We start from the raw sequence: 26,655 nt of genomic DNA on the forward strand, positions 1-26,655 counted from the left end.
AAAGTGGTTGTGTAACTACCCCAGTATTAGTTGCTAACCACTTGGAGCAGTGCACAAAGGTTCCTGCAAAATCTTCTTCCTTGTAACAGGACAAGTACTCTCACATTACTCATCTATTTCAGGTATGGTATATTTATTGTCCAGCCATTTAGAACTTCTCTCTCACACTAAGTGCTGATGTTGTTGGGGGATTGCTGCCTTCTGAAGCTTGCTACTTTCTTCTTCAAATACCCAGCTTTCCATAGCATTTCCCCTCCTTATGAGCTCTCCTCATTCCCCATCCTATTTCCTCTTGTCCCACACACCTTACCCACCTATCATTTTTGACTGCTTATATTTATAATATTTAAAGAATTACCAGCTATCTCTCTCTTTCCTTCCTTTCATCATTCCTGTTATTTCTGAACTGTTCCACGAGCAAGCAATCACCTCAACTGCCCTTTTGCTTTAGATCATCTGGAATTCCTATTTCATCATACAACTAAGCATAAGATATGCTCTCCTGCTCCTATGGTACTCATTTCCTTTGCAGCAGTCCCCCCACTGATTTTTGCCTCTGGATGAAATCCTTTATTCATTCCTTTGAACCAGTTGCTATTCAAAAAAATTCTTACCAGTCTCTCATGCAACCAGTCTCTATTCATTTGTCCCTTCCTACATTAGCATATCTGTACATGACCTCAGACTTTTTCTAATGTACTCTCATAAAACAGCAAAGAAAAATCATAGAATCATTTAGGTTGGAAAAGACCTTTGAGATCACAGAGTCCGACCATAAACCTAACACTGCCTAGTCCACCCCTAAACTGTGCCCCTAAGCACCACATCTACATGTCTTTTAAATACCTCCATGGATGGCAACTCAATCACTTCCCTGGGCAGCCTGTTCCAGTGCTTGACAGGCGTTTTGGTGAAGGAATTTTTCCTAATATCCAATCTAAACCTCCCCTGGTGCAACTTGAGGCCATTTACTCTCGCTCTATCACTTGCTACTTGGGAGAAGAGACCAACACCCACCTCACTACAACTTCCTTGCAGGTAGTCGTGGAGGGTGAAAAGGTCTTCTTTGGACAAGCTGCAGCACCTCAATGTGCTGGGCCCAAAATTGAACACAGTACTCGAGATGCAGCCTCACCAGTGCCGAGTACAGGGGGACGATCACTTCCCTCGTCCTGCTGTCCATGCTATTTCTGATACAAGCCAGGATGCTATTGGCCTCCTTGGCCGCCTGGGCATGCTGCTGGCTCACATTCAGCCAGCTGTTGACCAACACCTCAGGTCCTTTTCCGCCAGTCAGCCTTCCAGCCACTCTTCCCCAAGCCTGTAGCGTTGCATGGGGTTGTTGTGACCCGAGTGCAGGACCCGGCACTGAGCCTTGTTGAACCTCATACAGTTGCCTTGGTCCATTGAACCAGCCTGTCCAGATCCCTCTGCAGAGCCTTCCTACCCTCAAGCAGATTGACACTCCCACCTAACTTGGTGTCATCTGCAAACTTACCAAGGGTGCACTCGATCCCCTTGTCCAGATCATTGATAAAGATACTAAAGAGAACTGGCCTCAGTACTGAGCCCTGGGGAACACCACTTGTGACCAGCCACCAATTGGATTTAACTCCATTCACCACAACTCTTTGGGCATGGCCATCCAGCTGGTTTTTTACCCAGCAAAGAGTACGCCTTTCCAAGTCATGAGCAATCAGTTTCTCCAGGAGAATGCTGTGAAAAAACATGTCAAAGGCTTTATTCAACTCCAGGTAGACAACACCCACAGTCTCTCCCTCATGCACTAAGCAGGTCACCTTGTCATAGAAGGAGATCAGGTTAGTGAAGCAGGACCTGTTTTTCATAAACCCATGCTGACTGGGCCTGATCACCTGCTTGTCCTGTACGTGCCGCGTGATGGCACTCAAGATAAGCTGCTCCATAACCTTAGCTGGCACAGAGGTCAGACTGACAGGCCTGTAGTTCCCCGGATCCTCCTTCCACCCCTTCTTGTAGATGGGTGTCATATTTGTTAACTTCCAGTCAACTGGGACCTTTCCGGTTAGCCAGGACTGCTGAGAAATGATGGAAAGTGCCTTGGTGAGCACTTCTGCAATCTCCCTCAGTACCCTTGGGTGGATCCTGAAAGTATAGCTCATTCTGAAAATAACAAAGCTAGCCTGTTATCACAGTAAGAAGTTTTACGATGCCATCTACCTGACACCTCATAATGGCTACAAATTTAATGGAAAATGTTCCCCTAACCACTTAGAGATTCAGACATCCATACTTAGCACTTACTGGTGGCTCTATGTTAGTGATACTGTATGTGTCACACAGAAAATCTCATTTCTGTTTGCCTTGCTCCACCATTAGCTTTAAATAATTTGCTTTTTTAAAAGGGGTGCACTTTCCTGTAAGCACTTTCTTTCAAGACAAAATAAATGTTATTTCAATATTTTTAGTTTTAACAGTATTAAGAGCTGCACTCCGAGCAGTAAGTTTTGTTTTCCATTGGTCAATTTTATTTTGATGGCTAGTTCTCATTCTCTACTGCAATTATCAAGGTGAGAATCTAGGGAAAGGAGCTAAGAACTCCTGAACTGCAGAAGAAAAATGAGAACAGAAATAACGAAGGAATAAACACAATTTCATAGCCTTTTTAAAGCACGTTTGGAGATTTTTATTTGAAACTTATTGGCTTATTCTCATTACTATAGTTATTTGGAAACTGAGTAAGCCAAATCATAAGATGGGATTCTTTTTCTAAAATAGCTTCCAAACAAAGAGCTACTCCAGATTTACTGCTTACATTTGCACCTAACACACAGCGTCTTTTAGGAGAAAGACAAACACTAATTCCAACACTTATTAAAAACAGGAAAGAAAAAGTCCTTCACATTTTACTCCTCACTCTGGAATAGTACTCATTTCTGCTTCTAGTCAGGGTAATGAATTTTTGAGGCTGAACTCTCACATTGTATGAATTTTAAAGACCTTGCAATCTAACTTCTCATCATACCAAGATATAATAGTATCTTATCTTAAATTGATATTTGTCCAATTCAACTGCTGAGAGCCACTTTATATCCAATATTTGCCTGACCACAGATAAAACTAATTTAAACAAGTCTACAAACATATGATAAACTAGCTTCCAACACAAATGAATGAATCCAACCAGATCTCTAGACAGGACACTCAAACTTAAATTTGTGAATTAGAGCCCCTAGCTTACTTTTGGTGTCATAGAGATCTCAGTACCAAGCCTACTGATGATTTAAATGGAAGTTCTCTGACAGCCATCACACATTCTACTGGACCTAATTTTGACCTGTTTGCTCAACACAAAAATTACAGAACAGAAATGCATGACTGAGATGACTACAGAACAGAAAATACACCAAAATAAAAATGAACGGAATATTTGCACTCAAAAAAATGATAACTGGTTTACATTCTAAGTAGCTAGTTTTGAATATATATATACACACATACATTTCACTTGGTATTCAATGCCATATGAATAAATACGTATCATTGTGACCCATCTTTGCAACGGAAATAATGTAATGTTTTTTGTTTGGGTGGGTTTTTTTTTTCCCCATATAAAATCAGTAGAAGAATTTTAAATTCCTTTCTCTTCTATGATTTAAAATCAAAAAATCACTGCATTTAGTAGCTGGCCGCTTTTGTGCTGAAAACTCTAACTAAAAAACTTTTCCCTTAATTGCTTTCACTACTGACCTCCACAAGGTAAGGCAAACTGAAAGGAATTTTATCATTGCCATACCGATTGGCAATTTGCAATGAATTAACAATTGATACTATTCTCCTTCTAGGAACTCTCCCTCCCCCAAGCCCCTAAATTCTATTAGGAAAAAATCCAACACCACCCCTTCCCTTCTACACCCATTTCAGCCTTGCTTCCTTCTTCATTTGGCAGCAGGCTTCAGGCCCAGCAATGCAAAGGTTGTGGATAGATGTCTGCAATGACAGCAGTAAGCAATTAAGCACGTTTACTGTAATAGAACCATTTTTTAAAATTGTATTTTATGCATGCATATATACCCATAAATTACATATGATAAAAGACTATACTGTGTACTGCAAGTATCTCACAGTTCCTTTAAAATAAAAGTTACAAAGTTTCCCATGACTGTGTTTACATGTTTTTTTCATTATTGTACACTACCACACCAAGGAACCACAGATGTTTTGTTTTATGAGAGCATCTTACTAGTCTACGTGGCCTACCACACACACTTTATATAAACCACTTGAGCTAAGGAAAAGTCTTCATTTCTGTCCTGAAGTACAGTAGTTTGATAATGGCTGTATACAGTATTGCCAGAAGCAAAAAACTGCATAGTTTGCCATGTTTAATTGCTTCAGTAATCTGCGGAAACAAAATCTGTGTGAATAGCAGATCAGAATTTACTGTTAATATTAGTACAACTGATGATGTGGCAACTCTAGAAACTTTAGAAACAGCTGCTGGAACAGTTCCTAGGCAAAAAAAAAAAAAAAAAGCCACAATTCCTCAGAATTCTATCTCACAGAGTATAAGTTTGGAAATTTCATAAGCTTTCAAAAGACCTTTTCCTTAGGACATTTACATGGTCTGTAAAAGAATGTCAGTAATTTAACACTTGAACTGTTTTAAGCAGAATTCAAGCCCAATCTAGCATAATTTTCTTTTACTTCAAGAAACTGTTGTCCTTAGAATTATTTATTAGTAACATAAGCAATGCAAGAATTTTTACATGCATTTCCATAGAGCTAAAATGACTGCTGCCAAGTATTCCAGAGTTTAAAGAGAAAGTCCTATTTGCTTTTTAACTTTGCACAGACTTGTAATTCACGGCAAATGTAGTGATTTGCCAGTATACCAAGAAATAAACTCATGGAATAAAGTAGCTATTTGGTTTTGAATTGTGTAGAAATTTACTTTTTTCTCAGTTCTCATAACTTGTTTGTATACCTTTCCAAGACTTCAGACTGATTTCAGTGACATATAAGATACTGTATGACCAGCTTCAAGGAAGTATTTAAGACCACATGCAAGCGAGGGATACGCAGATCTTGGCAGTGCCAGAATTCAACCACAGCTTCAATTTTGACCACAGAGTATCCTAGGCACCTGCACTTCTTCAATAGTATCTAAGTGCTAACCACTTTACCATAAGAATAATTCTGAAGTGGTCAAAGTGAACCTAAAGCTGACTTAAATTGCCCAAGAGACAAAGTCTCTCTGATATAGCTTAACCATACTGGCAGACAGCTGAGAACAGTACCAGAACTCATGTTCTGAGGAACAGTCCAGATATTGGGGCACTTACCAGAACTGAAAAGCCTAAAATTACAGACCTTCTTCAATGTGGGGGAGTCTAGGACAAACGCTTCTACTTCAAGAGAGGGGCTTGGCCAGCATGCTGGATGCTGGAACAAACACGGCTCATAAGCCAGAGACAAAATACCAAAAGGGAACTCATCTGTAGACCAGCAAGAAGAATTTCCTCAAGAGTAAAAAGTTCTGAGTTCCAGTATTTCCTTTGAGGGAGTTCATGTATTTTATGTTAATTGTTGGATAAGCAGCCTTTGGAGCACTGCCAAGGACTTTTCCTACGGAAATGCTCCCACTGGTGAAATACACGACCGGGCTCCCCTCACCCCATAAAATCTCCCTTCTTTGCCGGACAGTAGCCCAGCATTAGCATTTGTTAGTATTCGTGATTAGTGCACTCTGCTGGTCATTGAGATCACAGGATTCAACTCATCTCAGACTGAGGGAACCTATACACCAGCTTTTTCAACTACTGGAAAGTTTTCTAACAGCTGTGCCATTAAACAAAAAATGTAGCATTTTCCCCATCAGACAGAGACATGCCTTGAAAGAAGGCATGATATTTTGAATTATGAGCAGTAAGACATCTCACAGCTCAGTCCAATACCAGATAACTGGTCAGACATCTCATCTCATGCCTTACCTCCACTTCAGGCAGCTATAAAGTCAGTACACAGAAATATTAAATTGCCCTAAAGGACTCCTAGATTCCCTCACAGCCCACGGGATGGCACACAAAACAGATCTTTGGGGGTAGCTACTTTATTTCAAAGAGTAGCTTGGATCACCACACTGGACTGGCTGCCCAGTATTTCAGACTGCTTTAAACACCATAATGCCTACAGCACTCAGTCACTGTTACCTTGAAAGTTTCCATCTGGGATTCTTTTTTACTGCTGGTAAAGAAGGACCAGGTATGCGCTTAAAAATAGCACAACATACCTTAGGTAACACTAGCCATTTGGATATAATACACTAAAAACTGAATGCTCATATCAGCTTGTTCATTATAGTGAAAAGCAATTTTAAAGAAAACTGAATAAAGAAGGCCTAACTGTTCATTTCTCTGATTACTGTGAGAAATAAAACTCCTGAAAATTACATTTTGCTTTACTTATTACTGGACTGTAACTTTTTTTAAGAGTTCTTTTGCAACAGGTAAGAGAGCATTTTTTCTCCCCTTGATATACCCTTCATCACGTTCTCAAAAAATAAACTTATTTAGAGTATAACAGTGACAGTATAAGATTCTTCTTTCAAGCTGTTTTGTAACTACTCTCCAATGAACTCATTATGTAAAATAATCAAGATCAGACAAATATAAGGGCTCCTGTGGCTTCCTCTTTGAACCCTCTAGTTCTCCTGCCCTTGTAGCCTTGACCGTCCATTAATTTCTGTAACATAAACACCTGGGAGACAACACAATTGCACATCATATAGTCATCCTGACTATTTTAGGTTTTGCTGGTTGAACACCCTCCCCAAATCTTATGCTTATTTCACAGAAATGCCACTGCCTAAAGACAAACACTTAATTGAGATGAAGAACAGCACAGTTTTACCAGCCTCCCCAAGCCAACTGAACAGCTTGCTGTGGTGGAAGGGGACAGTCTGCCTCCATTCCTCCTCCACTCCCATTCATCCCTGGTCCCATGTTCCTGCTCCTCTCACTCTCTCTAACACCCTGCTACCTCAAAGCAGTAGCTGAAAACTACCCTAGCAAAAAAATTTATTCTGCTCAGAGAACAGGGAGGCAGGACCATGTAGCCGGAATGGGCAAGGAGCAAGGAGAGTGAGAAGCCACAGCTTCAGAAAAACTCCCCCATTAATAAACAAAATCTTGAATTATGTGTCTAAATTGTCATCTTAAGTCAATGATAGCACAGAGAGGCGCATCACATCTGAGTGACATGGCAGTCATCACACTGAAGAAGGCTGAAAATAAGGAAGATCTTAAGTAACTGCAAATAAATACCACAGAGAAGTGTTAAATTCACTTTGTATGGAATGTTTCTTGACAAAAATGGTGATCATTCAGTGACAAAAAAAATTTAAGTTAATTTCATTTTGGATCAATTTTAAACTGACATTTATACAAGCATGCTGGACCTACTGTATCAATAACAGAAATCTATAATGCGCTGAGGACTAGCAGGGGTAAGTAATCTGTTTTTTCACATTTAATGCACCTTACAAAAATTATGATGCAATTCCTGACTACACAAGTCAATTCAGCTTCAGGAGGAATGCATGACCCTCTCAAATTCCCCCCTCACCATTATTTAATAATTTCACTTGATATCCCAATCTGACCATGTTTTTTTCATTGCTATATAGAAACTTTGGTCACCAAAAGTGATTCACTTTTAAAAGCATATACTTGTTTTTTCAGCAGTTTCTGAGTGAAGGCATGTATAAATGCAGTAACTGTTTTTCTATTTACATTTGTTATCTTAGCTGTGTCTGACCACCTAATGACAACATGACAAACATGACACCTACCCATGCTACAGCAGACCAACCCAGCCATTATACAACCATCTCCAAATATATATTTACTTCTGGTTGCCCCGTGATAAAAGATGCAAGTTTTACAGGACTACAAACATAACTCAGACTGCAGTTTCAGACTTTCAGATACTGTATGTCAGTCTTTCTTCACGAGTTCAGGTCCCAAGGCTTTTTGTCATGGGCATTTTTTTCATAATCGGCCATGCTATCTATCTTTCTCTTTCCTGTACACCAGTCTAAATCCTTAGCCATATGTCCAGATTGCTTTGTGAACATATCATTCATCTAAATTGCAGTCCAGATAACTCAGAAGTGAGGATGTCAGTCCTAAGTCTAACGAGTAAATAAAAGAGCCTGAGTATTGAGTATCACAACACACTACTGAATGAAACTGGCCACCTTGAGCTTCACCATGAAGCTCCCTACGTAACATTTTTTGAATCTGCACTTTGTTTAGCAGACTGAAAAACGCATGTGCACATATTTACTCTGAAGATATACTTTTATCTTGACTCTATCTTTTTAGGAAAAAAAAAGAACAATCATGGATGACAAGCATTATGTAGACATCAGCTTTTATTACCTAAAAAACATAGCTTTGTAAATAAAGCTCAACTGTTTCTAATTCAGTAAGAGGTCTGTAACATTACATAGAGAAATTATTTTGGATGCATGCAATTGATTAATAAATAGAAATCTAAGAGAAAAATTCACCTGATAACAAAGTTTCCATACTCAAACAAGTCTGGCAAATTCAATTCGTATGTCCAATGGACAGAAACAATTCTGAACTCTGAGAAGATATAAGTTTGCTTTACATAATATGATGCCTTACTAATATTCAACTTCAGCCATTACAGCACTTGTGTAGACACAACAGTAGAACACTTATTTTTAAAATAATTCATACAAACGTCATTTGCATTAGCTTCATGGACTTTCTGTAGCTTAATTCCTTAAGGTAGTTGCAAGCAGAATTTACTTACAACATAGAAAAAGAGGGGGGCAGAGACATAACTCTATTTGTTGTAATCATATGATATTGGTAGCAGAGTATGACTGTAAAAACAGAACACCGTAATTTAAGAAGCATGGGTTCTGAAAAAAAAACACAAATCTGGGTTGGTACCCATTCAAAGGTTTTAGTTTCATACTATTGTACATTGCTGATCAACAATTACCATTTTTCACATTAAATGTGAACTATCTCCCTTTACACTTGCCCTTGTCCACGGCAGTTGATGATTATATGCTGCCATCTAGCAAATGTTTCCACAAAAGTTCATCTTTGGAAGCTATTCTCTGACAAGACACCTAAAATCCTTTTAAAATAAGAAACGCATACAAGACAGCAATAGTTTTTTTAAAAAAGATTCCTTTAGTCTGCATGCCTATAAAATTAAACACAAAGTCAGAATACAATTAAGGCTTAATATAGACAAACCCTGCAAAAGCATGATCATATGCAATTGATACATAATAATTGCAAAACTGTACTTTTTCATTCTACAAATTATGTTTTCCCTTATATAAAACAATGTGATGAGTAGAAAATGGTAAGAAACACTGCATTTTCCTCCTCTTTCTCAAAAATTCTAGTCTTCACTGTTTCACTTTGTTCTAACTTTCTGCAATCTGTACTCCCTCCCCCTCTGCAACTCCTCCTTGGGCATAGAAATCAAAATGAAATAATCCCATACGGGAATGGGATGTTTGAATTACAAAAACATTTGTGTTTTTTAACTCTCTTCAATCTTAATTTTTCAGTCATGCAGTCACACTGAAACTGCACCACATTATTTGCCAGCAGCAAGATGGTGGCTTCTTAAAATTACTGGACCTTGTAAACTGTGGGTTCTGCTAAGATCTTTCTTTCTGCTGTTATTATCTTGGTATGTATGTAATTGGAGAAAAAAACCCACATTTATACACTTTTGGCTCAATACCCATTTGTTAACATGGAAATAACGTGAGTTTCTGAAGTTGTTACACTGATATAAACAACTTTACATAAAAAAAATAAAATAAATTATTAATAGAGTATCTAAACTAATTATTCTGTGAACAGTTGAATAATTATGGCCAATTTCTTATATTTTTCTGTCTTATTTCACCTCATCACAACTGCAATTCCCTCTTATTTTCACCCAGGATCCTTACCACTGTACAGTAACTTCAGATCCTATTCATACAGTCACCTAAATAGCATGACATTTTCATTCTTTCTTCCCTATTAGATCAGAACAGTTGGGAGCATGTTGCTTCATGGAAGCACTATTCTTTTACCAAATGACATTTAAAAAAATAAAAAACAACCCCCAAACAAAAGACTTTTGAAGACTACACCTTTCCAAATTCTCTGAAGTTAGCCAATGAAATCAAAAGCTGTCAGAAAGGAGACACACATCACAGTCCTTTATTTGTCTCATTTCCTTGGAAGATTAGATTACATAATAATATTCAATTTTCAAGTTTCTTTGGTGACATGAAATTAAATCATCACCCAACTAAATGTCCTTTGATTTCAAAACACATACACACTTCATTTTAATATTGGAACCAAAGGCTTGATTTTTACACTGTACTAACAAAATTTTCCATTAAGAGTGTGAGGGTGTTTTTTGTTTTCACCATGACAGTAATACCAGAACAACTCCTGCCATTGAATTACACAAAATTGAAGCTACCTACTAAAGAGGTCAGTAATTATCCTTCCCATTCAGAAATAAGCTAAACAGGTATATCTTATCTGTACAAAGCAGATGCTGTGAAACTTTTACCTACAACAATACAGTTTACAGGAATGTTGTAGACACTTCAGAACAAAGAAGTTTTTGGACATCAATAACTATTTGTTCTGTTAGTTACTAGTATCAAACACGTAACAGAAAGTGAAGAAAATAAAGTTCAATTAACATTAAGAAAGGTGACAATCTACTTTACCAAGAAACACTGCTCTTAGACTATTTATTCTTCCTGTAAACAAAACATGAATTGGTAAAAGAAATTTTGAAACCTATCATCCTATAATTTCTTAAGATGCTATCATTTAGCATGCCATTATAGTGTATGATATTAATTAATAGCAGAAGTCTGCCTTTGCCAGAATTAAAATCTGGAATACGTAACTACAATACAGTTGAATTGACAAGGCCTTACACAGAACTTCTGTAAATCCAGCTAAGACAAACAGGTATATCAGCTACATAAGGGTCACAAAGTTGTTTCTGCAACAACTAACATCATGCCTATTTGATATAGCCTAATGGGGGAAGAAATTTCTATGATCCCTAGCATTGGTTGATTGTGGAATTCCACAGATGCACAGTATAACACTGCTTTGTAATTACAGTAAATCTTTCCCTTAGTAAATTGGAATAGTACACAAGAAAAATTCAATAGTTTGTTTAAAACACTAGACTTTCTAAAATCATTACATTATTGGTGCTCAAATTCCACCACTTCACCTTTATTAGAGGAAGATAAATATTTCTTACCAGTAAAATGTATTCTTACAAGAGCATCTCAGTAACTTTAATAAACACACAGAGGATATCCAAATATTGGTAAAGAAAATACCTATTTCAGACTTTATGACTAGTCACCACAGTAATTAATACAGCTCTGATGTTTATGAAGAGGCATGGGTTATAAACCGAAAAAAAATGTTTAATCTGTTCACACTAGGTCTCCATACTACTCTTAGCCAGCCTGACCTTCTGTCCCTATTGATGACATGGCATCCACCATTTCAATCTCTGTACTACCTTACATCTTGGATGGACCTATTATTAGAGAATGCCTACTTTTTGTTTGAGCTCTGATGAAAGCTCCCATCTCCAGAAAATCTAAGAACTTACTTTCAGATTCCTCTTAGGATAGGGTGATGTTTGAACTATAAGAAGGAACAGCATTGTCAGTGTCTTTACTGAAATTTTTCTATGTTTTGTACAGAAACTCACTGTATTCTGCCTTCTTCTGAAGAACAGTTTGGTCCTTCCTCAGTCAAACAATGCTTCTTTGTTCATCCCTTGTTAAATGAGTACCTCTTTGGTGAAAGGTTATGAATCACCACCTGAACTTGATCAATCAAAAAAAAAAATCCCTGCTTCAATAACGAATGAAGTACTCTCTTCTTTGGTGATTCACTGGCATATTTCAATGTGAAATCACTAACATTTGACCTTACATTTGTAAATACCAAGGACCAAATTCTTGACTTGCAAATCCACATCTCCCAGAGTTACTATGTGCCTAGAACATAAAACTTACTCTAAATGCAAGTGTAATCTGAGAATGCTTGTATAACCTGTCATTTTGGTTCTGCTACTGACAAATAGTAACTTTAACCATACTGTGTACTATCTAGGAGTCCTGGAAGTACACAATGCCATTCTACAGAAGCTGATACGCACATGATCGGCAGAATTGTCAGCTGCTCTTTAGGTGCTGCAACAATAGTTTAAAGAGGCCAGTTTAGTTGTGTCAGAGCTATTGTACACAATGAATTGCAAATGTGTAGTCAAAACCCATCACAAGTGACACTCACGCTATAGAGCAGAAAGAAATTCTGAAAGAAATACGAAACACCAAGCTTGCTACCGAACAAGAAGTTAGCTCTAACCCATTAATTTCTTATTCTCAGCTCCTCCACCTCCAAGAAAATAGGGCAACGCCATATATTTGCTATCCAGGAGACAGGCAGCTGAGACTTTGGTAGGTCCGCTAAAGTCACCTGCAAATCTTCAGTGCAAACACAATAAGACATGACGTGATATGATGATGATATGACACTTAGTGACAGGATGTTGAACCGAGGCACACATGTCGGGGCGTAGCACCCCCCTCACGGTGGTTTACCTTGGCAAGACAGATCTTTATTGTCACCACACAGCCCTTCCGCTGAGAGCCAGCACGGTGCGCAGCGCTTCCCAGGGGGCCGGCGGCAGCCGTCTCAGGCCACATGGCGACAGCGGCAGCCACGCCGGACCCAGGGAGGGCCCAGTCGCCTCCGGCCCGGTCCGCTCGCAGGGTAACACACTGCCACTTCCCTCCCCTCCCGGTGTCCCGTCCCCACCAAAGGCCGCTACCTCCACCTGCGCCGCCGGGCCCTCCGCGGCCCAAGCCTCCTCAACCGGCCGCGCCGGCCTGCTCCGCCCCACCGGACATGAGGGCGGGTGGCTCACCTCGTTGTTGAGGTTCAGCACGGGAGCCATGGCGCCGGCCCGTGCTCGCAGAGATCCGCGGTCCGCCGTGCCCCGACCCGGCCCCCGCCGCCGCCGCCGCCGCCTCCCCTCCGAGCTCTCCCCACGCCGCTGCACGGGCAGCGCTAAGCGAAACTGCGCACATGCGCCATGCGCGCCACAGCAGGCCCACTCCAGGCTGAAGCTCTATGGGTAGAGCCTCTCTAGGCCAGATCTCGAAGGCCTCGGTCCTCCGACTCCGCCCCAGCCGCGCGACTTCCGGGTGACTCGTGCGCGCCTTGTTCTGCGGGGTCCGTGTGTCCCCCCCGCCCCGCAGCCCTGGGGCTTGCGCGGGCCTGGGTGCCGGGCCAAGCCGGTGGTGGGCTCTGCGGGTCCCGGCCGCCCCGCAGCCTCCGGCCCCCAGCCCGGAGTCCCATTTCCCTTCGAAGTGGGGGGTGAAATGATTTTTCTTCTGGTTCTGGCGGGGGATAAGGAAGAGGATCCCGAGCCTGGCCTGTCGGAGGCGCGTGTTTGGAAAGAGCTCGCCTCACGTCAGGTTAAACCTGACGCTTCTCACTGTTGCGTTGCGTTTCGTGCTGCTACATTGCATCATCAGCTGGCTGAATCAAAGACCTGAAAAGATGTACACCTCCAAATCCTTAAACAAGAGACGCCTGCCCCTCCGAATCATTCATAATCTCAGAAATAGTCTGGGATTCTTGTTTTTCTCGTCTTGTTACTGCCATTATGGAACTAGTCTAAGAAAAGTTACATGAGTGGATGGTGAACAGTGCTGTATTTCAACACTTTGCTTTATCCTCTCCCACTCCCCCCTTTTCCCTATGACACAAAAAACATTTTTGAACTGCTTTAAAATTTTGAGATTGATTTTTCCATTTGTGCAGAGAGCAGAGTATGGATTGTGCAGAAATTAAGTTGTCTGAAGCTTTAGCCCTAAAGTGTTATATACACAATTCATTTTAAGTTGATGTAGTGAAGTGGGGCTGAGCATGTGGTTTAGCCTTTGCGAGATCTCGGTCTGAAAAGTTTGGCAAAGTTTCATCAGAACTTTTCCTCATTATTTCCAGTTCTTTGTGCTAGAAGGGGTTGTTGATTTAAATTGTTACAAATATTTTTCTATTTTACTGAAACGTGACTTTTACAAAACTCATGCCTAAATGTAAGCAAGTCTTAGCACGTCTAGAGAATGAATCAGTTATTGTTTCACATTACTGTTTATCTGTTGCAGCATTTAAAAGAACTGAGATCATATTTGAAAATATTTGGGGAAATTGTTTTAAATATAAACCTTTTTTGTTTATATGAATAAAATCAGTTTCAGGAAATGCTTTGGACATTCACCAGCAATTAGCTGGCCCCTGGATGGCACTGTTGTGCCTGGAATTCTGCTTTGAAGTCTGACTATTTAAATAAATACAGCTGTTGTCAGCTGTCTCTGTAATGCATTTTGTCTGCATGATCTAGCATTTAGATTTTGATGTTTGATTTCTAACTGGTGTTCAGGTATCCCTTGTAAGTGAACTGCAGCTAAATCACCTTTGGCTGTAGTTGTTATCAAGTCTTGCATGTAAGTGGGATCAGGCCAGGCTAGTCCTTCAAAGTAAAACCAAATTTGAAGTTCCATTTAGGATGTTTCAGAAAGTGGCACTGGTTGTTCAGTAGCAGTCTAGGTTTCATTTCGATTAATAATGAGCCAACTGAAACTACTTTGAACCCATCCTTTCATAATGTAGTAAAGGTATTTGGTTCCAACAGGAGCTGAACTTCAGGTTAAACATATAGTTGCCAAGAGTGCTTTGGCTCTAACTGCAGGTAAGGGGTATTTACCACAGCTGCTGTTTTGGAAAAATTCTGACTTGGGCAGTTACATCCAGCCTACGTAAAGTCAGCCAACTGTCATATAGTATTTGCTTTTTATTACCACTGATGTAAGCAGCTATAGTGTTCTGCATAAGAAGTAGCTGCATTTGATTTTGTCTTCAGATAAAGTAGTCTTGGGTGTGATGCACTCAATACCATCAATGTATTTTTAAAAATTAAAGAATATAATCTCAGATCTTGATTGGATTTGTATGCACTGAGTGTAAAACGGGAATCAGAAACTAAATAAGGGAAGATTTTCCAAGGAAAATAAAGAGGTGCTTTCCTTTGTCTTGATCTTTCATGCAAAACTAATTCCTAGATATGCCAGTCTTCAATTCCATGGTGCACCTTAGCAAAGAGAAGGAGAAAATTGGGACCCAGGAGCCAGCTATGGTTCTGTGACTCCAACCAGTGCCAGCCTAGCCTCACATCAATTATGATTGTTCCCTGCCCGTGTAGCCTACTGGGTCATAACTTCAATTTTCCTTTCCATTTCCCCTGGACACTGAAATAACTTGCTTTGGAAGGTTCTCATAGACCCTGATGACATACTTCTGGCCATTCTTCTTCCAACTATTTTGTCTTCTTGTTACTCAGTCACTGATGAAAATAAGTATTTTTGTTGCTTTCATCTTTTTAAGCCTCACTGGCCTTCCAGAGTTTAGAATTGCTGTGCCTCACAGCTGGTAATTGGCTCTTTGTCATACTATTTTTTAACTTAAATTCATCCAAGTCAAGATTTTCTTGTCAGCTTGTCACAGTCAGGATGCTTTGAGGCATTGCCCCATATAACACTTTCATACTTGGATGCTTTGTTCTGACTTTTCTTCCTTTCACTCAGATATTTTGGCATGCTCTCTCAGTGTTTGAAAGCATTTTTCCAGACCATCTTCTCTACTTTGAGAACAGCTGCCTGTGCGTGCACGTGGTAGGGCAGCATGCATACGTTGCAGAACAACACAGGGGAGTCAGAATGCTAAGCTACTTGAGGAAAAAGGGGGTTATGACTGGGTCCCCTTTATCTTGGCACTCTCCAGGCTTATGTGATGTGGTAGCAGCTGTGCAGACCATCCTGCAGCTACATCTGGCCTTGATCCCAGAGGCCATGCATTTAAGTCATGTTTTTGGAGTACTTGCTGAAATTTGTGATGATTGCACACACTTGCACTCACATGCACAGTCCAGACCTAATGAAATATGCATTGTTTGTTTTGTATTGAAAATGATGATAAGCGAATTTTAGCAATTTCAATTAATTGTTCGTGTTTTGTGAACCAGATTTAAGAATTTAAAAAGTTTCACAGTACAAAAGTGCCAATAACATTAACTAGACACTGAGGACCACAAAACCAGGAGGTGTTCTGTGACTTGTAACTTCCTGTATAGCAGCCAGTGCTCTGACTTTTCCTGGAGGAGTTTCTTTTTACTGATACCAAAGCATCTGTTCTGGGCTTCCTTCCTTTCTTGTATTGGAAATTATATTATTTTTTTAAAATTATAATAAAACTTAAAGGATCTAGCTGACATTAGGAGCCCTTTTTTTTGCTTAGCTCTCTACATATATGTAGTAAGAGCAAATTTCAGCATCAAACAACAAGCAACTGAAATAGCCAAGTGAACTGCTGAAAATGCTTCTTATAAAAGGAAAACATAGGATATAGGAATTAAGTGATTTATGATAGGTTGCAGAAGTAAACAATGTGATTACGCATTTAAACTTAATGTCTCAGGTTGGAGTTCACCACAAGGTCATCTTTCCAGGCTCTGTTTTTATAAATATTTATTAAATTTGTAAATATTTTTGAAATTTAAGTGCTCATAGTATGGCTGAACTTTGAATGAATTCTAAGTAGGAAGCAATCTCAAAGTTAATTCAACTTTTTAATACAGGAGGGATCTGATCACTTCAAGTTGAAATACATTGAATTTCACCGAAGACCATGTTCTAGTGCGTTCATAACAAGGGAAGTAGCCAGTAAGCGTGTATGAAAACACAAAAACTTTTAGTGGTTAAGAAAGTAATAAGAAAAATAAGTCTGCAATAACAAGCGCATGTTTTTCTTTCTATCCTAAAAGTCAAAATAACTCATTTCATAAAACATGTTTGCAGACTACCAAGGAATTTTTTTACATATATTTTTCAGTCTTTTTCTTATGAAAATAATAATTCACATTTCAATACAATAATTAAATTATTAATGAGATTCACTCTGTATTAATATTGGCTTGTTCATATGTTAAAAACAAGGTCAATTGCATTTTCTGACTAATCTTTTTCTAAAGGGCACGTTCACTGGATTTTTGGTGTGAATTAATATAATGAAATTACCAATATTTTCACAAAACACACTGTTACAGAAATAATGACATTAGCATTTTGCAGCATGTTGGCTTGACTGGAATAAGATCCAGCTATAACTGGGCTCATACATATGGCATAGTAGTTTCTGCGTGTTGAGACTATAGTACAAGAAACTTAAATGGAAAGCATTTCACATGTTACGCGTAATCTTATTTTTTTATATGATGGGCTGAGAGTTTGTAAAAAATTATTAAATACATGAGAGCCTAGAAACATTCCACCAGAAGAGTAACATTGTCTGGTGTAGCAGTTTTTGCAGCTGCGTTGCAAATGGTGGATTCTGTTAATATATCCAATGGAAATTGGTGTTAAAAGGTATTCCAGAACAGTGGCAGTACTCACCAAACTTCTTGAGAAAAAGGTGCCAGCATTTTAATAACATTTCTAAGACAGTAAAAAGCCTATTTCAAAATACACTAAATATGCTTTCTCAAATAATACTAAGAAATCGAGATTCTTCGAAGTATGAATGTAGTTTGACGTCTGATAGAGAAGAAAGAGCGTATAATAATTGGTTTTCTGCAAAGAATTGTTGTCATCTTGCATTTCCTAGTTTAATGTCATTTTAATGTATCTTTGTCCTCCTTTTCATAGTACCTGTAAATACAAATACAGGTGTTATTTGCTTGCACTAGTGAGCAGCACTGAGAGGCAGACCTCAAGTTTGACACTGCTTGCTCCCTCACCTCACCATGATAACTGTCTATACACAGTTTTCTGTTGACTCCAGTAGTGTCCGGGAAAGAATATTAAGGTCCTGAAAGTGAAGACAAGAAGCTTGTATTTAATGCATAAGGCAGGCTGCAAAGGGAAGGGTGGTACGGTGGAAATTACTTTCTAGGAAGATGATCTATGCATAGAGTGCAAAGGCACAGAACTGTGTTAGGCAAGGCCATGGACTATGATGTGACAATAAATACCACAAAAATGGTAACAGAAACCTGGATGAGAGTATCAGCTCCATGAGTGGATAGGAAAGACTGTATTTTGGAGGCAAAATTATTATGCCTTAGACAAGGAAGTTCTCTGAATATTCAAGGCCCACTATATGTCTATAGAAAGGATGGCAATGGTGCTGCTGTCATTGTTGATTCAGATGGGAGGTGGGAGAAATGGCTGGAGGGTAAAATTAGGGTACTAGCCTAGTTGATGATTAGACCTGACAAGATAGCAGGAAGACAGGCTGAAACATGAGTCTGACTGAGGGGCAATTTTGGAGTAGAAAGCTACATCTGTATGTTTCAGTCCAGAAATGACTGCTGATTTTGTGACAGCAGAAAAGATTACTCAAAGGTAAGATTCAGGGGGACAAAAGGACTAAAGACCGAGCTCTCTCCAATCCCTTGCAGGAGGATCACTTGACAATTAAGCTGCAGAAGCACTCTAGAGATCCCATGAGCAGAAGCTCTGTGAGCATAAAATATCAAGATTAACAGTGGGTCTTTGTCACAACACAAAAACAACTGACATGCTGGGAAAGATGAGAATGGAGAAGCGGGTCTGACTCTTGCTCAGAGAGAGATTGTTGGAATTCATAGTAAAAGATGCACTGGTAGTATATATGGCATCTAGGGTGAAAGCTAGATAGGGTGAGTCCTAATACCAAGTCCCTGGAAGGGAATTCAGAAGTGGGTGCTGGAGCTTGGAGGTAGACAGGGAAGGGGTCTATGGGATAGTAGCTGGAGTGCCTGATGGGATTAAGTGTGGCTGCCTGCTGATTATTGTAAAGAAAAAGCTGCAGAGAATGAGTGGGCAAGGAAAGGATAAATTTTAGTCTGAAACTCAAAGTAAGTGGATCAGGAATAGCATGGGGTCATTAGTGCAAATGTAGAAAACTTCTTGTCTAAAATGGCAGAGAATTTAGCATCCATAGAATAATGTTAGTTACTTATGTGAAAGTAGAAAGTGAAGAATCATAGTTTAATTGTACTCTGATAATTTAGAAATTATTTTATTCCAGAATTTAAATTCTATAAGAATAAATTTTCTGTATAGAAAAGTCTGAGGGCCAAAGTTCATCACAACCAATGTTAGGCTTTTATACAGGATGTTTAACCAGGAGTCAAATTAACATTAATTGTCCCTTCCATTCCCTTCAGAGGAAACAGAGGGATTCTTCCAGAGAGCACTTGAACTTATCTAGGATCTTGCTGCTGAGGATAATAGGATGCTAGGGTGACTAGATTCTTAACTTAAATGCTTCAATTAAAGTTGGGTAGGATGAGTCTTGGCATTGGTATCATTTTAGTTGTGAGGAAAAGCTCAAAAATGTGAACAGTATAGTTGGTATTTACTGTTTACCTAAGACTGAAATCATAAACAGATGTGATTTACTGCAGCTATCGTAAGGTGTTTCTTGAGTACTCCCAGTGGTAATTAAAAATCAGTGTTTGAGTCAGTGTCATCTTTCATCAGGTTCATGTACAAAAGCAGTTGGGGGATTGGAGTCTTATAGTGTATTTCAAAGGGCATCTGACTAATAAAGCTCACTCTCTGTTTTCTTTCCCCTTTAAAACTGATCTAGGAGTTAAGTCTGTGGAGCTGAGCAGAATTCAGCCACGATTCCTCTCAGAGGAGTCGAATCCAAGGAACTCATCAAACTCCACAGACCAGAAGGTGACTTCAAGCTGTCTGGTGGAGTCTGCTCGCTTTTTAAGTGAAGCCTTAGTTTGGTAACTCAAATGATTAGAGTTTTTCATAATCAGAATTTGGAAGAGTACTGCTTTGGAGTTGCAGTTTTGCACAATATTGTTAGGTGGTCATTAATGAGAATCCCCTTTCAGTGTTGATACTAATGATAGTTTTGATATATCGAGAAAGATGACAGACATACAAGAACAAATTTGTAACGGTGTAAGTCCTCTAAATTTCTTTCAGTCTACTAATTAACAGTTGTTTTTACCAGAATTTGCAAAGGGTTGTTGCATTTTAACCTAAGCTTCTTAAAGGGATTGTTTCCTCATATGCTGTTCTCAAAGTAAAGTAAATTTGTACTAGGAAAAAAAATCCCCTTTTTTTTTCAAAGCAAAAAAGCAAAATATAAACAAAAGTCTAGAATGCACTATAAGTCTTCTTAAAGTAATTAGTTATTCACAGTAGTTCTTGGAACAATCACATTTTCTATCACTGGTCTTCTGCCATTAAAGAAACAGCTGCTGGCACTTGTGAGCATAATCACTTACAGAACTAAGGTAGGTTCTAAAAAGTTTGGGTAGCTAAGAATATAAGTAAAAGTTGCAGTATTAGGTGCATACTAGATTTTATGTTCTCATACATATTTCATAAACTGCCCTTCTATGTCTTCACCTGGTCATCTGGTACAATTCTGAATAGGAAAGTACATTACTAGTCAATTTAAAGATCTGTATAATATAGCAGATGGATTGTAGTAACTTCAGAGCAGTAAGTTCTACTTATAAGCATGTGACCCCAATCAATGAATACTAATTTGTAGTAACAAGTTTTCAAAGATGAAGGCATCATTTCTTTCATCAAAATGAGCAAAAGGTTAAAACTAAAAATTTTGGATAATCTCTTTTCAAAATGTGGTTTATAACACAGGCTGCTTTTTGTTTTATACAACTTGCTGGAACAAAAAACTGGGAGATGTTATGCTTTATTTTTTTTTATGTGGTCCTGGCTTAGAAATAGTTTGCCATTAGTCTTAGAAAGCAATCTGAAGCTAATGTTAATACCTAAATGCAATTTTATGATGTAGCTTTGAGACTAAGAGTCTGTAGTGGAAATTCTGACTGATGAATCTGTCACTGCAGCAGCATTAGCAGAAATGTATTTTGAGGTTTTTATAAATGGAGTTGAAAAATACAGCTGAAAAATTAATAAGTCTTCTTAATTTACAGGATTGTCGAACAAGCAAAAACCGTTTCATTTGAAAGCACTCTGTATCATTGCAAAAGAGTACATTGTGTGATATACCAAGAGTTTACATAATGTGATCCTTTGGCAAAGGTTAAACTTACTGAGCTCTAAAGCCACAAAATGATGGAAAAAATCTGCTGTCTTTCTAATGTCAAAGCAATTGTTGAATGTTTGCTGTGAGACCAGAAAAACTGAAACTGGACATAATTTCCTGAATTCTAAAGACAATATATATTATTTTTAACTTCAAATACTTTTCTCTATTATAGCAATGTTTCAAAGTAACATCAGTGGCTACACAGTAATTTCTATATTCAGTTTGAAGAGAAGTGTTTTTGGTGTGAAAGTGACAATAAAGGAAATCACTGCTGTAATATTTATGCTAGAGACACAGATATTCCCTATTTTTGAGCTTCCAGGGAATTTATGGTGCTGACTTAGTGTTTCAGTTTTGTTATGTTTTCACTGACAAAATTAATTCTTTGTGGGAACTTATATGCACAATTTCTGGCAAAAAGCAACTTGTAGTTCTTAACCTGTTCCATAGATTACTTCTAATTTGTGATATAATGAAATCTTTTGGTTATAATTTTCTTTGGAATTTGGCTGGTTTTGCAATCTAGCAAAATCACACATTAACAAGCTCACTGAACTTTTAACTCACATTCAGTATTACCAGCAGAATCCAGAAACTACAGAGTTGTTTTAAAAATAATCTTTCAGAAATTTCCAATTAGGAACCCCCACCCCCCTTTTTTTTTTTTTAATATCAGGAGAAGAGAACTGTTCTGGGATTCATGAAGTGTGGATTCTGAATATAGCCAAGTGACCTCTCAGGTAGGCAGTATTTTTATATTTTTTTTTAGTTTTGCACTTTGTTCTCTAGGTAATTAATAGAATCATATAATCATTTAGGTTGGAAAGGACCTTTAGGATCACAGAGTCCAACCGTAAACCTAATCCTGCCAAGTCCACCACTAAACCATGTCCTTAAGCACCACATCTACACATGTTTTAGATACTTCCAGGGATGGTGACTCCACCCTTCACTGGGCAGCCTGTTTAAGTGATTGACAATACTTTCAGTGAATAAATTTTTCCTACTATCCAATCTAAACCTCCCCTGGTGCAACTTGAGGCCGTTTCCTCTTGTCCTATTCCTTGTTACTTGGGAGAAGAGACCAACACCCATTTGGCTACAACCTCCTGCAGGTAGTTGTAGAGAGCGAGAAGGTCTCCCCTCAGCCTCCTTTTCTCCAGGCTAAACAACCCCAGTTTCCTCAGCTGCTCCTCCTCAGACTTGTGCTCTGGACCCTTCACCAGCTTTGTTGCCCTTCTTTGGGGATGCTCCAGCACCTCAATGTCTTTCTTGTAGTGAGGGGCCCAAAACTGAACACAGGACTCGAGGTGTGGCCTCACCAGAGCTGAGTACAGGGAGATGATCACTTCCCTCGTCCTGCTGGCCACACTATTGCTGATACGAAGATGAAGACACCCTTCCAGATGACTTTACAGTCCCCATCCCCTCCGCAAAGCACAACTTCCCCATGCCACACAGCTCCTGCCACACAAAGGCTGCCCACAGCAGTGTGCACATGCCTCACACTGTGGGCCAACGCACCATAGCAGCCTGTCCTTTTAGGGTGCCCTGTACCAGCAAGGCCCAGCCTTGGTTAGTGTCTGATTTCCGCCGTGCTCCCCACCACACCCACAGCACTGGTGCTCTGCCTTCACTGTCCTGCCTGCCTCCTCATGCCCTTGCCTCCCACCACCTCCCAGCACACCACACTCTCCATCCGGCCCAGGTCCGGTGACTTGCCCCAGCTCCACAGAGGGGCCGAAGGACACCCACCCCCCTGCACCACCTTGACGAGACAGAAAGACCTCCTCACACTTCAGCCCACCCCAAGGAGGTGGAAGATGTGTCTCCCAGTCTCATCAGAGGCACTGACACCGCAGGCCGTGACACCGGCAGGTCAAAAAGGAGGTGGGAGGATGGCCCTGCACCCGTTAGCACCCATCTGGTCAATTTCCACATCATGCGCGAGGAGGTTATAGAAGGAGGACCACAAAATCCAGGGCAAGAAAGGAAGGGGAAAAAAGCAAGACAGAAAGGGTCAGAGACAAAAGGGCGTTCCCAGGTGGTCTCCCATCCCAGTACTCACTGCTGGCCTGAGCCAGCACTGTCCTGAGCCCCCCACCCTGCCACAGCCCTGCTTTCCCCACCCCCGGCTTTCCCCCATGGTGGCGCACACCCTCCCTGGGGCATAGGTGAGGTGTTCTTCATACAGCTGAAAGAAGCCTCACGTCCACAGCCTGCAGATTTGAATCACCCCACTGTCTGCTGCAGTGATGTAAATCACAGCTGTCAAGCACTCCAGGAGATTTTTGGAGAGTGCTGATGATAACTCTAACACAGATGACTGAGGAGCCAATGACAGAAGATGCTCTGCTGAACCTAATATATACAAACATGGAAGAGCTGATCAGCAATAGGAAAGTCAAAGACAGCGTTGCTAGCAGTGACCCTGAGATGCTGGAATTCAGGATCCTGAGAGAGGGGAACAAAAAAAAAAAATAAGCAGGATCATAACCCTTGCCTTCTCAGTCAGCTGCTTGGAAGAATCCCATGGGATACAGTCCTGGAGGGCAGTCCATGAGAGGTTGATTTTTCAGGTATCACCACCTCCAACCTCAAGAATGAACCATTCCAACACAAAGGAAGTCAAGCAAAGGCAGCAGAGGCCTGCAGGATGAACAAAGGGATCATGACAAACTCAAATGTAAAAGGAAAGCAGACAAGGTGGAAACAGAGGCAGATGGCCTGGGAGGAATATAGAGACACTGTCCAAGTGTGCACCTGTAGTTGAATATGGTGAGGGACATGAAGGGTAACACAAAGGGCTTCTGCAGGAGTATCAGCGGCCAAAGGAAGACTAGGGAAAACGAGAGCTCACTGAGTGGGCAGGAGATTTCTGATAAAGGACTTAAAAAAGGCCAAGGCAATCAACCGTTCTTCCTTGCAGTCTTTACTGGTAAGAGCAGCACTGAGAAATCCTCGGTCCCTGAAAGCAGTCGGAAAGTCCAGACCAAGGAAGACTTATCCTTGGTGGAGGAGGATCAGGTTAGAGAACATGTAAACACAGTGGATGTACACTAGTGATCCGTCCCCTCTACTCAGACCTGTTGAGAGGCATCTGAAGTGCTCAGTTCAGTTCTGGGCTCCCCAGTGCAAGAAAGATATGGACATCCTCGATCAAGTGCAGTGAAGGGTCATGAGGATGACTACAGAACTAGAACATCAAGGAGCAGGTGAGAGATCTAGGACTGTTCAGCTTTGAGAAGGCTAAGGGGAATCTTATCAATGTATGTAAATACCTGATGGAAGTAGTGGTGCCCACTGATAGGACAGGAGGCAGTGGGCACAAACTGATAATAATAACAAAACCCAGGATGTAAGTACATTTATTTTTCTGTTTTGAAACAGAGCATAGGTAAGTGATGGAAAGAAGGGTCTATGCAGTTCCTAACTGATCCGTGTTTATGATGCAAGTCCAAATTCTTTGGGGTTTTTTAAGCAACTTTAATGTCATGTCTATGGGAACACCAGCAGCAGAATCTAGTATTTTCATCATCTGGCTTTCTGCTAGAATGATAAAGAGACGTTAGTCAACAGACTTGAATGATTTGGACAAAAAAGAATGATTTCCTCTTTCTTATTTTTCAGTTTCTGACATGTAATTTTCTAAGAAGGTGGACTTTCTGTAGCAAGTGAGTGGAGGAACATGCTAGAACATGTAAGACTCATGGATGGTATTACTGCATAAATAGTTTGGGAACCTGCCACGGTTTTCTTCACATGCTCCAAATTAGGCCTCACTTTTCAGTCCATTGAAGAGTAGACTGAGTACAGGCTCTGTCTGGTGATTGTCAGGGATTTCTTGATTTTTCTTACTGTCTTTTTTCAAATTGCTTAAATTATATATGTCTGGTCTTGGTTCTAACTTGGCCTTTCATTTCTGTAATAAAAGCCGGCCTTTGATGCAATAAGCTGTGAAACAGAATGTGTAAGTAGTAACGTCTGTTGGGTTGGGTTTTTTCATTTTCTCTTGCAAATGCACTGAAGTTTTCAGCTAGCACTCCAGCAATTTTATTAAACTGTGCATTTTAATTTATAATAACTATAGGAATAATATTTTAATTTCTTTTTTTTTCTTGATTTTGTAGTATTAGCAAATTGTTAAGCCTGCTAATAAATAGGTTATCATACATTAGTGTTTCTTTTTTATCACTGTTTGACTTCTGTGTGTGTGTGCACAAGTGTGCCATGGACTTTTGACTTTGTTTTGCTATTGCATGAGAGAATAAATAGAAAAGTCTTTTCTACTACTGAGAAAAATTTACAGGAATTCATTCACAAGGTCTTCATAAGGCTGGTGCAGCAGCATCTGCACAGCTGAGTTAGTGCAGACACAGATGTGCTCAGATTTTGTTTCTTTTGAAGCAAATAGAATAGCAGAGGAGCTAAGTGAGTTACTTGGCCTCTCTTTTGCTTCTGTTGCTACAGAAAACTCCCCAAACCGTTGACAACAGTAGCAGGTAATTGTTCAGTCACAATACCTTGGGACTGTTGTAGGCTCTTGGTTTTTATTGGTTTTGAAAAGCAATGACTGGCTTGATATAATAAGTAAATATGCATATGAGTTCCCCTGAAAATGGTCACCATAAGTGAATATCCATAAGTGGATGGCAGTTATGGTGATACAAGGCTCTGAATGAATAGCAGTTATTTTATGAAGAAATGCATGCACATAGTGATCTTGTCTAGTTCTCTGCCAGTGAACACTGAAAATTCCTACAGTCTGAAATAGTATCTTGATTAAGACCTGATTCTTCCATTCATGTCAGTCATGCCTGGAAAATGAAAAGTATATTCATTTTGTTCCGATCAGAAAGAAGCATATTTCAACAGCAATGAATATATGAATAAGAAATCCTGTGAAATGATTTCACATCCTCTGATTTCTTGCTGTCCAATGATGCATACCCACCTCTGGGATAATTTTAGAGAGAAGGATGGCCATCACAGACATGTTACAGTCTTTTCAGACTGCTAAGGATTTCAGAATTTTACTTGTTAAGGTCCTAAGTTGCTTGCTCAAAGTTCTTGCTCAAATTTGTGATCAAGCCAGGGAAGTAAACTTGGTTTCTGTTTTTCAGCTTCCTGGCCTATCTATCTACTGCATTAACAACATTTTAATCACTGGTTTCCAAAGGAAGGTTACATCAGTCCTTCTTCTGGTTCCTCATTTGTTTATTTATAGGTGGAAAGTCCTGACTGCATGACTATTGTGCAATGGAATAGTTTTGGAAAGTAGACAGAAAGTTGATGGCTCAGCCTCCATATGACTTCTCTGCATAACTTCTAGAGGGGTAGAGAATGCTAATGGATTCTGATTGTACTCCTTACCCTGACATGGAAGCTCCTGGGGAAGGCAAGCAAGGTC

The 26,655-nt window shown here is 39.7% G+C and overlaps 1 protein-coding gene across 1 annotated transcript in view; it reads right to left on the reverse strand.

The window, feature by feature from the left end:
- Positions 1–13,209, reverse strand: part of SRFBP1 (serum response factor binding protein 1) — a 78,874-nt gene extending 65,665 nt beyond the window's left edge. Inside the window, exon 1 of the mRNA XM_054809375.1 lies at positions 13,027–13,209. Coding sequence (XP_054665350.1) covers positions 13,027–13,056 — 30 coding nt within the window. The 5' untranslated portion in view covers positions 13,057–13,209. The remainder of the gene's footprint in view (positions 1–13,026) is intronic.
- Between the last annotated feature and the right edge of the window lie 13,446 nt (positions 13,210–26,655).

Source organism: Grus americana, chromosome Z, assembly GCF_028858705.1.
Source record: "Grus americana isolate bGruAme1 chromosome Z, bGruAme1.mat, whole genome shotgun sequence".
In the NCBI taxonomy this organism is placed as follows: Eukaryota; Metazoa; Chordata; class Aves; order Gruiformes; family Gruidae; genus Grus; species Grus americana.